The sequence below is a fragment of the Protopterus annectens genome, chromosome 9.part0 (assembly GCF_019279795.1).
Source record: "Protopterus annectens isolate FY-2018-M chromosome 9.part0, PAN1.0, whole genome shotgun sequence".
Lineage (NCBI taxonomy): Eukaryota > Metazoa > Chordata > Ceratodontiformes > Protopteridae > Protopterus > Protopterus annectens.
In genome coordinates this window covers 1,532,886,066-1,532,903,568 of record NC_056743.1, presented here as the reverse complement: position 1 = coordinate 1,532,903,568, position 17,503 = coordinate 1,532,886,066, and the positions used below count along the sequence as shown (strand labels likewise).

At 43.0% G+C, this 17,503-nt stretch overlaps 1 protein-coding gene across 2 annotated transcripts in view; it reads right to left on the bottom strand.

The window, feature by feature from the left end:
* DHX16 (DEAH-box helicase 16) overlaps window positions 1-17,503 on the bottom strand; it is a 983,432-nt gene that overhangs the window by 387,279 nt on the left and 578,650 nt on the right. For both annotated transcript variants that reach the window (XM_044084487.1, XM_044084486.1), the window contains exon 14: window positions 12,217-12,357. In XM_044084487.1, the coding sequence (XP_043940422.1) occupies window positions 12,217-12,357 (141 nt within the window). The remainder of the gene's footprint in view (window positions 1-12,216; window positions 12,358-17,503) is intronic.

Below are 17,503 nucleotides of genomic sequence, written 5' to 3'. Positions count from 1 at the left end.
GGGAGGGTAACCTGGACTGCAACAGTGAATACATTCTAATGGTAGGTACACAACTGTACTATGTTCATCGTGTTTCACTGTTGCAGTCATTACTCTTGGGTAGAATCCCAAAGCTGAGGATGGGTGGCTGGGCTAAATAGGATTAGGAGAGGCTATGAGGCCCTGCAGAACTGCAGTGGCAAAGCCTGCTTTGTATTTAGAGTAGAGAGGTAAGTGGTAGTGCTTTGTAAAAGTGTGCACTGAACTCCAAGCTGCAGCCTCTAAGATGTCTTTGGTTGGTACTCCTCTGAGAAAGGCTTCTGAAGTAGCTGCTGCTCTGGTAGAATGTGGCCTAATGCCCTTAGGCACTGATTTGCCATGCTATGAGTAGCAGAAACGAATGCAATGGCCTATCCATTTTGAAAGAGTCTGTTTTGAGATAGCCTTTCCTTGTGATCCTGCAGCATATGCCACTAAAAGTTGCTCAGTCTTTCTGAAAGCTTTAGCTCTGTCCAAGTAGAAGCGTAGCTGTCTGTGTATGTCCAAAGAATGCAGAAGTCTCTCACCCTTGTTCTGTAGGTTTGGATAAAAGGTAGGCAAGTGAATGTTTTGGTTAGGGGCCACACTGGACACCACCTTAAGCATAAATGTAGGGTTCATCCTCAAAGAAACCCTGCCTGGATGGAAAATGATAAAAGGTTCCACAGCCAAGACATAATTTAGGTCCCAGGGGGGTGAGTGTTTTTGGGGGTTTGGTTTTTGTAGCCTTTCTGAGATACTGTGATTTACGCTTTCCATATTGAAATAGGGTTGAAATATAGCATGAATGAAAAAAGGGCAGAGGCATGAATTTAATTGATGAGAAGTAGGATAGCCTTTGTCCAGCATCGTGTCAAATATTTAAAAAATGATTTCCAAAATTACCAACGCAAGTCAATTTGTTCTTCCTGGTTTTCAGCACAGAATCTCTTTCTGATTTTTTCGTACTACATTTTCCTGGCACTGGGCCTCTCATACAGCTTTATCCATGGAGTGTTCTGAATGGATGCATTATGATAATGGCTATTTCCAAGGATCTGATTTAGGTGTTGGTACTAATGTGCACTGTTTGGGGGTTTTGTTTTTTTGTTGAAGGGTTTGAGTTCTTAGGGGATTGCAGAGAGACGTGCCTTTAGGATTGGGGGGAGGGGCGCGGCCAGCCCTGGGAGATACTGTCAATTTATTTTCGGCTTTTGTCTGACCTTAGGGGAGTAGGAGAGGAGGAGTGGAGGAAGGAAAGGCTTAATTTGTGAAGTTGTGGCTGAATGAAGCATCCCCCTTCCATGCTTGTTTTTCCAGCTGAAGGATGGGGCATCCTGGATGAAGTAGATCCTTGAAAGCTGTCAGGGCATTCTGAACAGCTAGCATCTCTTTTTGATTGATATGAAGATGCATCTGGCTTGCGGGCCATGTGCCCTGAATACATTTTCCTGCCATGTGGGGCCCCCCAGGCATAATTTGATGCATCCGTTGTTATTGTCTGCCTGGCTGTGGGTAAAGTGAATGGCTGTCCCTTGTTGTGGTGACAGGCCTGTGCCCACCATCGAAACTCCTGTTGCAAGCAGAGAATGAGGGTAATTAATGTTTCCAGGCTGTGGCAATGTTGAGTCCAAACACTTTTTAGATACCATTGTAGTTTCCTCATATGCAGTCTGTCATATGGAATTAGCAGAATGCAGGATGCCATGAAGCCCAAAGCCTGCAGAATGTTTCTTGCAGATAACTGGGTCTTTGTGGCCAACATTTTGAAGTAAGAAGTCAGTTGTCTGTCTGGCTGGCGTGAGATAAGCCATCTGGGCAGTTGTATTTAAGCTTGCACCCAGGAATATTATCTCTTGAGCGGGTACTAGTTTTGATTTCTTTTCATTTACTGTGTACCCTAGGCAAATTAGTAATCTTTTTACAAACGCCAGATGCTGTAGTAGAATGTCTTTGTTCTCTGCTTGAACATGGCAGTCGTCCAAGTAAGGATATATTTGAATTCCTCTTTGTCTGCAAAATGCAATTACTGGTGCCAGGCATTTGGTGAAGACCCTGGGCGCAGTAGATGAGCCAAAGGGCAGTGCAGAGAATTGGTAGTGCATTGAGCCAGCTATGAATCTGAGGTATCTTCTGCAAGATTGTCTGATTGGGACATGCAGGTATGACTCTTTTAGATCCAAAGTAACAAGCCAAACCTTCTTGCCCAGCATGGGCAGTAGCTGCTGCAGAGTCAACATTTTGAATTTTGGAACGTCCAGAAAAGTGTTTAGAATAGACAGGTCCAGTACTGGTCTCCAGGCTTTGTCCTTTAAGTCTTGAGTAAAATCCTTGCCCCTGCTTTTGTTGTGGTACTTGCTGAATGGCCCTCATGTCCATGAGAGATGAAACTTGCTTTTGTGCTTCTGCCCATTGATTGTGTGGCAGGTCTGGCATACCTTTTGCCCTTGGCAGGGTGTGAAAGTGGAACCTGTAGCCCTGAGACACTATGTTCAAGACCCATTTGTCCTGGGGTAATCATGTGCCAATTTGGTGAAAAAAGTGCTAGTTTTCCCCTAAGGGGACTGCCAAAAGATAAGTGCTTGGTTCTGGCAGAGGAAAGTCATTGGGACTGTTTCCTGTATGGTTGTGACTTTTCCTCTCCGCTTTTGGAGGTAGAAGCACCCCATTGTTTAGGCCTGTATGAGCCTTGGGGCTGGGATCTGCCTCTGGGGTGTCTGTATCTGCCTCTTTGTGGCCTGTCTGACACTGGAAAGGACCAATTCTTTGTAGGCCAGTTCCTGCTAAATCTGGGTGGCTGTACCTGTAGGAAATCCTTAATTGTCTGCATGGATTTCGCTTTATCCTCCATTTTCTTCAACACCTCTTCTGCCTTAACACCAAACAAAGTATCATGCTGTAATGAAGCATCCAATAATTTTGCTTTTACATGATCAGGCAGATTCTGTTCCTTTAACCAAGCATGCCTTCTAATGACAGAACCCGTAACAGTGGCCCTGCAAGAGGCCTCCAGTGAATCAAAACCACATTGCAAAGTATGCTTTCCCACTTGTTCAGCTGCATGCAATATATCCTGCATTTCCTTGTTATCAGAACATTCAGAATTTGTCAACATTTTCTGTTTAAGCAGTGACATTAAGTATTGCTGATATTTAAGCATATGAAACTGACTTTTTAAAGCCCTTACAGCCAAAGTAGCAGAAGTGTAAACTTTTTTCCCCCATCTGTCCAGTGCCCTAGAATCCCTATCAGAGGGGACAGGGTTTTTTGTAGTGGAAGCCTTGACCCCTCTGGAACTCTGAGATATAGTTTCTCGGTCAGCAGCAGGGTTTTTATATAGAAATTTATGAGAGTCTGGAACCCTGTAGTATCTGTCTGGCTTAGCAGGTGCAGGGGGTAGAGAGTCAGGAGACAGGCCGGACTCTGAAAATACATCATCTACTATGTCTAGAACAGGTGGAATACCAACAGGTCTGCGCTGAGGTAGTAAAAGAAAATCTGAGCCTTTTCTTAGATTCTGAATAATCTTGGCTCTCCCAGTGAAAATGCTCCCTCATGGTATGCAGGGTTTCCCCAAAAGAATAATCCTCAGGAGGAGAGGCTGAAGGAATAGATTCTTCAGCATCAGAATCCTCATAGGGAGGAAAAGAGTATCCCTGTTCGGAAGAGGAGTCTGAGGAAATAGAAACCTGATCAGAAGAGTCATATTCTGTCTCTTGCCTAGGCCTCTTATCAGGAAGGGGATGGGAACCCCTGATCAAAGTAATTAGGTCTTCGGCCATTTTAAGCATCTGTTTCTTAGGCATGGACATCTGTCCAGGAGAATGCTGCACTTGTTTCTTTGTCTTTAGAGCTGTTTTAGTCTTTGAAGCTGAGGTAGGCTTGACATATAATTGTGTAGGTCTGAAAACACCCTCAGAAGCCGATGCCTGCTCAGCGGCTCCTGACCCATATGAGGGAATAGTTTCTGAGGGTCTAATACCTTGAGTATCCAGAGGCCTAGTCGGCTCCACATGGGAGTTGGTAGAGGCCTGTGGCTCTGAGGTAGCGGGCGTCAGGGGCTGCGAAAGCACCTCACTAAGAACCGGCGACTGGCCTAGCGGGGGCCTCGTCGTCGGTTTTGATCCTCTGATGCCTGTCCTTTTCCTTGAGCTTTTTATAAACTCCGGTCGTCAGCTGTTCCAACAGCATTATACAATTAAACCTTCGGCCAAAGCAATGAAATGCAAAATCATACCGACGCTTAATAGTGCGTTGGTTAAATCTAGCACAAAACTGACAACTAGCAACATCCTGATCAGGGCCTAGGCAAAGAATACAGTAAGAATGAAAATCCTTATGAGGTATTTGCTTCCCACAAGAAATGCAATTGTTAACTTTTTCTGACATCGGTCTGGAGCAAGAAAAAAGTTTCCCCAATGGGGTACTTAGCTTTAATGAAGACTTCGGATCTGAAATTCGATTTTGAAACTCTCAGTAGTCGGCCGACTGGCACTTGCAAACAGCTTTTGCTTCAGGCACTATGCAGAAAGAAAGACTGAAGAAAATGGCGTCGGCTGCATCTTTTATACCCCTGGCACACTGAAGTCAGGGAAGAGGCGACAGCAACTGACGCCGGACCAAGACTTTGGAATTCAGGCTGACTGCGAGTAGCCTGCTAGCAGGATAACCCAAGAGTAATGACTGCAACAGTGAAACACGATGAACATCTACACCATCTTTGGTTCTTTCTTGCCCTGGCAATGTAGTTTTCTGTTGTCTGAAGCCAAGGCACTGATGACTGTCATGGCAGAAACAGTTTCCAGAGAGGAAGGCTAACCAGAATGCCCCCCCAAGTTGCCTCTCTCATGTCTATGTCACTAAGGAGAGAAAAGTCAACAGACAGGGAAAGGCAAGAGGAAGGGAGACTAGGGTAAACACCCCAACCTAAAGTTGCCCTCAGAAAGAGGGCAGAAAAGAAGACCGGAAGTGGAAGGAAATAGCATTGCAACAGTGAGCATATTCAAACATCTACAATGATGGTAAGCTCCTAACACAGCTTTTCTACATTTATTGAATGGTTCCAGTGCAGTAGTAATACCTCTTGGGAAGGGTCTCAAAGTTTATAGTAGGTGGCTGGCCGTTTTGAGGGGTAGGTTGTGCTAGATCTTGCCCCAGATGGAAATGCAATGTACTGGTTACAGTTCTTGAAGAAGGTGTGGACAAATGCCTGGGCAGCTGCTTCCAGGACTGACCACCACGATATGCAGTAGTTGCTCTACTGGAAAGGGTCCTAATATGGCCTGGCACACACCTGTCATGTAAGGTGCAAGTGAAGCAAGTAAATGTGCTAGTGGTTTTGGATATGGTCTACATGTTAACATGGTCCTCGTTCGTTCCCCTTTGCTAATGGAATAAAAAGCTGTTCAGAGTTTCTTATTTCTTTTATCCCATCCAAGTAAAATCTTCATTGCCCTTGAAATTTAGATAGGGCAAAACATTCCCCCCTTGTTTTGTGGTTACTAATTAAAAAAAACACACACAGGAAGGTGAATATTCTGATTTACAGATAGTTCTGTCACCACCTCAGGCATGAAAGTAGGGTTAGTGCACACAGTGACACTATCCTTGAGGAAGTTGAGAAAATGTTCTTTGCACAAGAGGGCCAGCAATTCAGAAATTCTTTTAGCAAAGGTAACTGCAACCAACAGGACAATTTTACAGATTAAATATTGTGGTTGGAGCAGAAGCATGGGGGTCCACTGCTGAAGTAAATTCTCTCCTAGGAATCCCAAATGCATAAAGGGAATGACTATTAGGCCTATTCATAGTGTCAGCCTGATAGTCCTCAGATGGTGTACGAGCTACCTGTTTTGTAACATGAGATCCACATGTTGAGGCAACACTACAGACTTTGTACTTGTTAGATTCAGCAGAAGGGAGAACAAATGATGCCTTGGTCAAAAGGGGCCACGAGTATCATTTGTAGCCTGTTCTATCTTCTGTGTCAATCTGGGGATTAAAGGATACTGGAGGGAAAGCAAGGAAAAAACTGACATAACCAGCATAAAAGAAAAGGAATCTATTATCCAGGTTCCTACTGTTGGTATTCTGGTGCAGAGATTTCTCAGCAGCTTTCCAGCGAAGGAGAAAGATCTAAATCTGGCATACCCCACCTGTGGATCAAATCCAGAAATATATCCTGGTGTAACATACAATCATGTAAGTCAACTTCTGTCCTGCTTAGATCGTTTGATAAAGCATTCTCCTCATATGAGATTGTAAGAAGCCCTGAGGGTCAGTCCAAATTCCTCAACAGATCCCATGCTTGCACTGCTAACCTGCCCAACAGGGAGGAGTGGGCCTCTTCCTGTTTTCACTGTGATGTTGTCTGCCAAATGTGCAAGATCCCTGCTCCCACATATATCTGAATGTGTTCTAGGCTAGAATGACTGCAATCACTTCCTTTACAATGATGCGTCTTTTCCAGAGGATGTTGTGTCAGGACCCGTGGATCTCTATCCCCCCCCCCCACACACACACACACATTGTGCCATCCAGGCTTCACCCTAAAACATCTGAGCCATCTCCAGTGAGTGTCTGGGTGTCTAAGTATCTTGAAGGACATCCTCAGTTTGAAGTGCATCTGATTAACAGATTCATAGGTGTTTACTAGGCTACCTGCCACAAGGGTCTTTTTAAGCCTAGGCACATTTATCCCAAATCTCTGAAATATTCTGCTACCCTTGATAAGTGTAAGCAGGGGCTTGGAAGGTGAAACATTTACACACATAGGGACTGGGTGTTGAACCATTTACAGGCTACTTGTGTCCATTAGAGACACAGGTGCCAAACCAGGAATTAATTTCCTGCTCTCCATCCAACTGTCCAAGTTACACTCGAATTGGGCTAGGGAGGAACACTGCTTCACATGGATGGGGAGCCTGTTCCAGAGACAAATATGCAGCAGGTCCATCAAAATAGGGTCTGACAATGCCCTGTATGCCAGGCATAGATCTCCCCTCAACAGCCTGTAGGAGACAGAATACAGGGATAGGGCCTTGAGGCAGTCTGCATAGGACATGTTACTTATGCCATGTATTCTTTTATTGAGGAACCTCTGTGAACATTCCAGTTGTTGGATATTCCTGGTTACCAAAAGGGGCAATGTACTCGATATGTCTGATGAATGCCGAATACAGTGGAACAATGACTTCCTTGGACCTAGATGCCATACCTTTGTTTACAAATTGCGCTACACAGAACGATTTCCTCACTACTGTAGACACGTGGTGGTCAAAGGCTAGATTACTGTCTGTGTGTGTCCCTAAGTCCCTGACTACTGGGTCAACTCTAAGAGGTTTGATGTCAGTATGATAGTTACAAGGGGTGGATGACTTCCCAAAGGATATTATTATACATCTGTGAATGACTTCCCAAAGGATACTATTATGTAATTCTTGGCACTTCGTTTAGTCCATGGCTCTGACACCAGTTGTTTGTCTGTCAACCCTTCTTGGAGAACATCTGTGTTGGTGTGGGAGTCAATGACAGCTACTAATTTGCAATCATCTGCAAATTTAGTCAGAGACCACTTGACATTGGCCTTGACTTAAAAAAAAAGTAAATGCCAAAAAGGAATGGTCCCAAGACTGATCCCTGAGGAACTCTACTTGTGAATGGACTCTTTGCAGAGGTGGACTCCCCAATTTTAACTTCCTGGGTAACGTCTGTGAGCCAGATGGCTATCCACTGGGTGACATAACGGTTTGTACCTAACCTCTTGAGTTTAAGAATGCCTGAGTGGGGTACTGTGTCAAATATATTAGAGCACCAAACGCTTAAAAAAGCAAACGGTGATTAATTGATCCTATGTAAGCGAAAGCTTACAATTTCGAACTGTCAGAACACCAATTTTTTTTTCCTAGGGAAAAAAATCGCTGTTCCAATAAAAAAAAATACATATATTTTAAACACTTTAATCATTACATTAAGTGGGGGGCTTTGCCCCCCCACAACCCCCTAATTAAATATACCAACTCCGAGACCGCACTACAGTACCAAAAACGGCAAAGTAACGAAGCGGCCAAGCAAATTCTTTCCCAGGGAAAGAATTCACTTAATAGCCGCTTTGATATTTTGCCGTTTCAGGCTTTTGAGTTCGACCAAGATGCATTTGAAAGAATGCGTCTTTGGTCTTCTAATAGGGAACCGCTTGGCCAGGTCAAAGCAGGCAGTGCGAACCATTTTGCCCTCATCCATTGCTTTGGTGACCTTCTCAAAGAAATACACCAGGTTGAGAAGGCACAACTTGCCCTTGATGAAATCAAACTGGGTTGGGTCTAGTGTCTGGAGGTTTACTATATCATTACTGATCATTTCCATGATAACTCTTTGAATGGCTCTGCATATGAGACTAGTGAGACCTATGGGTCTGTAGATTATCTACCTTTGTGCAGAGCAATTACTGTTGCTGTTGTTCATGCATGAGGCACAAAGCCCGTTTGGAGGCTGCAGTGAAAACGGCAATTCCAGAGGGCCGGATAGGTCATGTTTCATACTATTTAGAAATGCATTCTGGGATAATCTGGGCCCACTGATTCAGTGTTCTTGGCCTTAGCATTAAGGACCTGTTCCCTGGTGATAGCAGGGGAAGTTATATTTGATGGTATTTCCCAAAGGAAGGCTGAGGAGGAGAGGGGGTAAAGTTGGAGCTGAATGTGTTGGCCAGTAGGTTTGCTACATCTTCTAGTTCAGTATAGATGGCTCCATTTACAAACCCTTTCTTGATGCAGGGTGGATGTGGGGTTGGCCACTTCAGAGACTAGGCACACTGGAACCATCTAATTCTTTAAGTACTACTGTAGGTTCCTCATGTGGAGTTTTACTAGGAGTACCATTACAAATGTCAGAAGCCATTCATCTCAGCACCCTCAGGAACTTGCTTGCAGTAGTACGATTCTGCTGCTACTGTCTGGAAGCATTTTGACAGAAAACTTTGTTGTTTTGTGTACAGCTGATCTCCAGAAACAGGACTCTTATCATTTGAGAACTAGGTTGGATATTTTTCAGTTTGGACAAAGAGACAGGGACTGGAAAGAAACCAGTGCAAACCACACAGCCTTCTCTAAAGGTGCTGCCTGAGTGAGGCAGTCATTCAGTATGGGTGGATGTGAATGCCACTTTCTAAATACCATAAAGGTGCAGAAGACAAACTCATAATGGAAATCTCTTGCTTCAAATCCAAACAGGCATCTGATCACCCTAGCTATGGGCATGCAAAGGTAGGCAACCTTTAGGTGTACAGTGACCGTGTAAGCCTGTGGGAGGAATAGAGGAAAAAGGCCATGCAAAGTCAACATTTGTATCTGCTCTTTTTGCCCAAGTTGTCTGTCAATCACCACCCCCTCCTGGCCAACTGGTGCATTCGTTTCACATCACTGGTGCAAAGGTTGTTCAGGATGGGCCTCATTTAGGCAGCCAGCAGGGATTGTTAAGGATTTTTTTCTTTTACTGCAGCAGTAGCCACAGCTCACCCTCAGCAAAGAGCCTGGGTGGGCGCAATGTGCTGTCTGAAAAAGACATCTCTTCATTTCTGCAAGGGGCATTTCCCTCCATGTAGCCTTGTTCGTCTTCCCAAAAGTACAAGTGGTGGTTTTCTCTCAGTCTCCACTGGAGAAACTGCACTGACCAATGTGACCTTGACAGCCAGCACCCCCCCCCCCCGAAACATGAGTAGACCATGCACCTTCACTACTTCCCTCCTTGCCTGACTCCTCCAGTGCCATGGTCACTATCAAATGAATCATGGTTACCTGACTCAAGTTCCATCCCTCTCTGCTACACACCTAAGCTGCAATGCTAACATTTTTAATTTTGGACTCTTTTAGGAATCTGTTCAGTCTTGACAGATCCAAAATGGGCATCAATTCTTCTTCTTTTCTTGGAACTAAACATAGTGTGGAGTAGAAGCCCATTCCTGGTAATCCAGCCATAGCCCTGTGACAAGACTTATTGTAGCAGAGGTGAAACCAGGGCTACTTGACCCCTGGGAACTGAAGGAAATATCAGAGAATTTTAGTTTGCTTAGATAATGTAGCCTGTATCCATGTCAGGGAAGGTATGTGCTTGAATAAGTCACAACTGCTCCCAGTCTGGGCAGAGGCTTAGAGTTCCTCTTCAGCTTTCATTTATGGTGTGCATGTCATTTCCTCTTGTACTGACCTTTTTTACCCTTTGTTTGCTTCTTCTTTGTCACCTTGGGCAGGTTGGCAAGCTCTTTGGGGGGGTAGTGCTTGCTATATCTAGGAGATGAAGAATGAAAAAGCTGTTGTACAGACTGCATAGCCTTTCCTTTTTTCTTCCATTCTCAAACACCTTTTCTGCAGGTGGGTCAAAGAGAAGGACCTTATCTAGAAGGGCATTTAGAAATTCTGCTTTTACAAAGTCTTGCATGGGTGAATCTTCAGCCAGGTGCACCTCTAACACTAACTTTGTATCTGCTGTCTACATGAAGAATGCATAGTATCACTGCCATGTTTAAAGGAGTGCTTAGCAACCTGGGCACTGAGGCTGATTAAATAAAACACATTTCCTTTCGGTCCTTGACTTCTATCCCCTCAGCCTTTTCCTTTAGCTGGTTCAGGATAGACTTCTGGTATTTGAGCACACCGGTCTAGCAGGTGTGTATGCTTTCTTCCCAAATCTATGTAGGATCTTGCTATCTGACTTTGGAAAATGTATTCCTGGTAGCACAGCTGCAGTAATTCCCTGATGGAATCCATGGACAGCACAGCTGAACCCCCCCCCTTTTTTTAGTACTACTTGAGGGAGTCGTTGATCCTGTACAAATAGTCAAAGCTTCCTAGGAGCATGGAGTTGGGAATCTCATTTCAAGCATGCATTAGGAAAAGCATCTACTAGGGCTTTTGTGCCTGGAGGTGACTGAAGGAATGGCTAACGGCTTGGCTTTAGGCAGACCCAGAGGCTAGTTTTACCTACCCATGTCTTGGAAAACTCCTTGGCCTCCATTTGAAGATCTCCTTCATTTTATGAAGAGTTTCCCAAAAGGAGACATCCTCTGGGTGAAATGCAGTGGACAAGGTTTCCTCTGTGTCACAGTCAGAGATTGGGAGACATTTGGTCCACATATACCAATTCATCTGCTTTTGAGTCAGAGGTATAAGAATCTTCAGGGACTACAAATTCCATTTTCCTTCTCAAAAAATGGACCTTAACACTGATTGCTCCTCAGAGTTCAGCTTCCCGGTTCTCAGAAATTCCATTAAGTCCAGGGCAAAAAACAAAAGTTCATGTGTGGGAGCCTAGGATGGGGAAGGAAAAGAGGGGCCTGTCCAGCACTGGCATCCTTTGGCTTGACAGTGCTGCCTTAGATTTTGATGCGAGGATAACCTTGGAGGACTTGGGTCATAGGCAAGCTTCCAAGATCTCAATCCAAGTACCGCTGACATCTTCATGCACTGACAGAGAGGGACACCACCTTAACCTTTGCTAATTAAAATCCAAGCATTTGTACCCAAGAACTATGAAGAGTCCTGGGGTCATGTCAGAGGTCTCCATGGAGCAAAGCACCAGATTCATGGATGTAAAGGTGCCTCACTAAATCCAAATCTCTTGATCAAAGGGATGGCTTCAGACACCAGCAGACTGTCATCAGCCTCCCAGTATTTCTTTGCTACAGGGTGCTTCTCCACACGCATTTCTCTTATGGAGGGATATTAGCAGTGGGTTTTGCCAATGCCATGGCATCCAAGAGCAGATGTGTGGTCACATTATTATTTAGCTGGACCAGAGACCCCCACACTAAACTTCCACTGAGAATACCTGTTTTTTTACTACCGAAATATGAGTGAACATCAAATTTGTTAAAAGCGGTTATTTTAAATTCAGTCTGTTATTCTTCTTAGAAAAATAGATTCACTTGGATGATATCAACTAGATCGCTACAATATAGCAGAAAATACTCTGTGTTTAAAGGAACAAGAAATACAGCAGAGTAGAAACCAAGCCGCCCAACATTTCCTGGATTTCAAAGCCAGAAGTACAAAAATGAGTAATGTTTACTATATAAATACATACACAGCAACAGAATCTAGCATATTGTAACAGAATTAAAGACATAAACCTTACAAAAACATAACTATAATTTCTCTTCTCAGAGGACTCTGCCCAATGATAACCAATATAGCATTTTGTTACAGCACCATTGATGCTTCTTACCTTGGAGCATGGAGTTACAATAAGCGATTCCATCCCTGTCCGTGCATTGTAACTCTTTTGTTTGCAGAAGCCAGGGTCAATTACATAGATGATTCCGTCAATTGTCAGAGACGTTTCTGCAATATTTGTGGCCACAACAACCTGGAAAACAACATCAGATCATTTGCTAAATGCATTTAATTTTTTTACTTGCGTTCTTTCTACAGAAATATACTGATTTTGTTACCTTATACTATACCAAACATTTTCCTCTACGAGTATCTCCCATAATGCCACTGGGCTTCATAATCTAGACTACATTTTTGCACCTGCTGCACAACTCTCTAATTTAATTCATGCTTTGAAAGAGACTGCAATTTTTTTTTAAGTAGTGTTTCCTCAATACAGTTAGCATCTTCAGTTTGTAAGCAGGACATCATTACACCTAATACAGTTTTGGTTTTCACAAAGGTAAGCAAGTTCATCTCACCTAAAAAAGCCAGGACTGTCTTTCCTAAACAACAAAGTAGAAGATCAGCAGCATGTCGCCCTCTGCAACAGCAGTAGCAGAATAGCTCATTTATAAAATGCAATGTGAGGAGGCTGAAAGCCTTTACAGAAAGTTGTTTATCTCAGGCACAATGGGGGTACTAAGGCAAGTTATCAAGTACATTCCACTATATGTATGTGCATGTTTGCTGTTCCCTTTCCTTTGTAAGACTACAGGTATTTCAGCATTTGCTACAAATGGAAGAGTCACATACACTACTTCTCTGTTTAATAATACTAAAAAGATGAATGATAACATCATCGCATGGGTTCTACAACAAGCACTTTGTCCCAAGTACTCAAAGATTGCTGTCTTAAAGCTAGGGACTTCAGCATCTTGTAGCTTGTACATGCTGCTGCTTGTTCTCCGAATGGAATATGAGCTCGGGCAAGCAGTTGCTGAACCTTATCAGAACACATCGAGTCTCAGCAAGAAGTGCGGCAGTTGTAGGGAGGGAGTGTGGATCACGGCAGTGATCAGAAAGGGGGTTAAGTTTAGGAAATGCGAGGAGAGCTTTTGGATTAGGAGTGGGCAGGGAATTTTAGGGTTGGGGTGCGGGTGAGGAGTTTTTTAGGTTTAAGGAGTGGGAGAAAAGTTGTAGGTTTAGGAGTAATCAGGAAATTTTGGTTTAGGGAAAGCGGGTAAAGTTGGACTTCAGGATGAGGAAAAGGAAGTGGGAGTTTTAGTGTTAGGGAGAGGACTTGGGGATTGGAACTGGGTAGGCCTTTTAGGTTCAAAGTTGGAGTTCTCATAGGGTAATACAATTTTATAAGATTGGGTACTGGCAGAGCTAATTAGTAAGATCAGGACAGTAGGAGTTAGAACACTTGCCATTTTGATCAAGTGTGTCGGTCAGTGCCAGCACTTGAGCACTTGTAGTAGACTCTCCTATAATCAGTGATACTGTATCTGCTAATCCCTGTCACAAGTGTTACTGTGACCTTAACATGGGAACACTCTAACTGCACATAAATGAAATTTAACATTTATTGACAATATTTTAAGCTTAGTCACCAACTTGCACAACTAGAAGTTAGACAATAACAGAAAATGTACTATCCAGGATTTAAAGGGACAATGACCGTGATAAATGTGATCTGAGGACTTGTGTCAGGTCAAGTAGGTTTAAGTTTAATCAAGATAAATAGCTACCAGCTTGCATGAAATATGACAGCTGTATGGCTTGTTGTGCCATGTTCTATAAAATCACGCAGTGAAGAACAGGAGACATCAAATTGGATTCAGCTTGCACCCATCTAAATTCAGAACGCTATTAGCGTTTTTCCACTGACAAAAGTAACATCAGAGTTGCAATATAAATGTAAAGGGCATGAACACATTTTAAAGAAGAGAGAGAAAGTGAGGGTGTGTGTGTGTGTGTGTGTAAGTGTACATACATGCACGCAATTATGTCTTTTACTGTAGTGTAAGTGTGAAAAGAAGTGTTTTGTTTTTCAAAGAAACAAATATTTTGAATTGTAAGTTTACTCCTGGGGTGCAGCCCATGTGCATTACGGATAGGGGTAGTGTGTTAATACTCACAGGCAAAGGCTCAGACCTGAACCATCCACCTGTAGGGATTGAAAATCAAGTAAACTTTGGGTAATGGCTAGACTTGTAACAGCTCCTAAGCTGTTAGCCTAGTAATCTCCTATGAACCTAACATTTATGCTATCACTTTATTATAGCCTTTTTATAACTCCTTTTATTCATTTCTGAATAAGTGTATTGCATTATATCTATTCCACCAATGCTGCCAGTAAATAATTACCTTCAAAATTCCATACATCCCATCTTTATAATGTTATAAAATGTATCCATTTCCACTCTAACAGTATCCGCAAGATTATACATTTTATAATTATCACATTGCGTACATATTTCAATCATGGTGATTTTCCCATTAACACCCAATTAGTCTAGACTTCTGGTCTAAAAGTTAAAATAACATTGCCTTACTCCCCTTCATTAGCAGCAAAACTGACATTAGAATAAAAACACTACTTTTTATTAACACAATGTCAAGCATCCAGTTACAAGCAGTCTAAATAAAACAGCTCTGATAATTTCTGTTAGAAGATGAAGAGTACAGTTGTGTACACTTACCATAAATGTAGATGTTGGAGTGTACTCATTGTTACAGTCATTACATTTGGATAATCTGCTGGCAGGTTGCCCTCAGTCGGCCTGAATTCCAAAGTCTTGGGTCTTGCGTCGGTTGCTGTCTTCTCTTCCATGACGTCAGGTCGTCAGGGGTATAAAACATGCAGCCGACTCCATTTTCTTTAGTTTTTCTTGCCCCCAAAAAGGTAGCAAATTTATATATATATATATATATATATATATATATATATATATATATATATATATATATATATATATATATATATATATATATATATATATATATATATATATATATATATATATATATATATACACATGCATCAATATAAACTTTATCTGAAACTCTTCTTGCTGAAGTAATTGCTAGCAGCAGAGCTGTTTTCCATGATAAGAACTTTAGATCAGCAGTAGCAGCTGTTTCAAATGGAGGCAGGGTGAGCTTTTCCAGCACATAATTGAGGTCCCATGCAGGCAATGGTGATCTTCTAGGAGGCCTTAAATTTTTGGCTCCTTTAAGATACTGCTTTAGTAAAGGATGAGAAAAGATTGGTGGCTCTGTATTGTAATGAGCCGAAATGGCAGAGGCATGGATTTTGACTGATGAGAAAGATAGGCCTTTGTCAAGCATCTCAGTTAAGTATTGTAATATCCGAGGAATATTTGGTTCCGTTGTATCAGTTCCCTGTGCTTGATTCCAAGCACAGAATCTCTTTCATTTGTCAGATTCCAAGCACAGAATCTCTTTCATTTGTCAGCATAAGATTTTCTAGTACTAGGCCTTCTGGCTTCCAAAATGACATCCATCACAGCTTTACTGTGAGGTATTGTTTGTATGACTACATGATTAGCCATGCTGCCAGGTTCAGTGTCTGTAGTTGATTGTGCAGGATCCGATTGTTTTGCTGGGATAGTAGTTGTGGTCTTTGAGGCAAGGTCCAAGCTGGGTATTGAGACAAGTTCCTTAGGATTGGGTACCGGTATTAGCGGGGCCAGTCCGGGGCAATTAATATCATCTTTGGCTTCTCTTGTCTGACTTTTAGGAGGACCTTGGGTAGAAGAGTCAGAGGAGGAAAGGCGTAAACAAAGAGGTTTTTCCAACTGAAGGACAGGGCGTCCACTTTCCATGCTTGTCTGTGATAAGTCCTTGTGCAGAATATTTTCACTTGATAATTTTGAGGAGAGGCAAACAGATCTATGTCTGGGCTCCCCCATTTCTCTGTTATCATGCTGGAGACATGTGGATTTAGTTTCCACTCGTAAGGATCCATAGGGTTTCTGCTGCCAGAGTGTTTTGTTTTCCTGGCAGGAATCGAGCTTGAAGATGTATTTGGGTAGGTCAAAGCTGTGTTCCACAGTGCCATGGCTAATCGGCAAAGGGGGTATGAGTCTGTGCCCCCTTGCTTGTTTATATACCACATGACTGTGGTGTTGTCCGTCTTTATCAGTAGTTCTCCTGGATGAATTAAGTCCTTGAAGGCTGTTGGGGCATTTTGAACAGCTAGCATCTCTTTCTGGTTGATATGCAAATGCATTTGTTTTGGTGTCCATAAGCCCTGAATACATCTTCCTGCCATGTGGGCCCCCCAGGCATAATCTGATGCGTCTGTTATTAAGGTTTGGCTGGCAGGGGGTAGAGTGAAGGGCAGTCCCATGTTTTGGTGACATGCCTTTGCCCACCATAGAAACTCCTGTTGCAGGCAGGGAATGTGTAGAATCATTGTTTCCAGACTGTGTGAATGTTGACTCCATAAACTTTTTAGGTGCCTTTGAAGTTTCCTCGTATGCAGTCTTCCAAAATGACATCCATCACAGCTTTACTGAGAGGTGTTGTTTGTATGACTACATGATTAGCCATACTGCCAGGTTCAGTGTCTGTAGTTGATTGTGCAGGATCTGATTGCAGGATGCCATGAAGCCCAGAGCCTGCAGAATTTGTCTTGCAGAACACTGGGTTTTTGTTGTCATCAGTTTGAAGTAAGTAGTCAGTTGCCTTTGCTTGTCTGACGTGAGGCAAGTCATCTGGGCAGTTGTATTTAAGCTTGCACCCAAGAATGTTATCTTTTGAGAGGGTACCAGTTGTGATTTCTTTTTGCTTGTTGTGTACCCCAGGCATGTTAGAAGCCTTCTCACAAATGACAGGTGTCGAAGAAGAGTGTCATTGTTCTCTGCTTGAATGAGACAGTCGTCCAAGTAATGATATAGTTGTATGCTTCTTTGTCTGCAAAATGCAATTACTGGTACCAGGCACTTTGTAAAGACCCTGGGCACAGTAGATAAGCCAAAGGGCAGTGCAGAGAATTGGTAATGCATTAAGCCAGCCTTGAATCTGAGGTATCTTCTCCACGACTGTCTTATTGGGACATGCAGGTATGCCTCTTTTAGGTCTAAAGTCACCAGCCAAGCATTCTTGCCCAGCATGGGCAGAAGCTGCTGCAAAGTCAGCATTTTGAATTTTGGAATGTTCAGGTATGTGTTCAAAGTCGATAAATCCAGTACTGGCTGCCAGGCTTTGTCCTTTCTGGGTACCAAGAACAGTCTTGAGTAAAAACCTTGTCCTTTTTCCTGTTCTGGTACTGTCTGAATGGCCCCCATATCCATGAGGGATGTAACCTGTTTCTGTGCCTCTGCCCA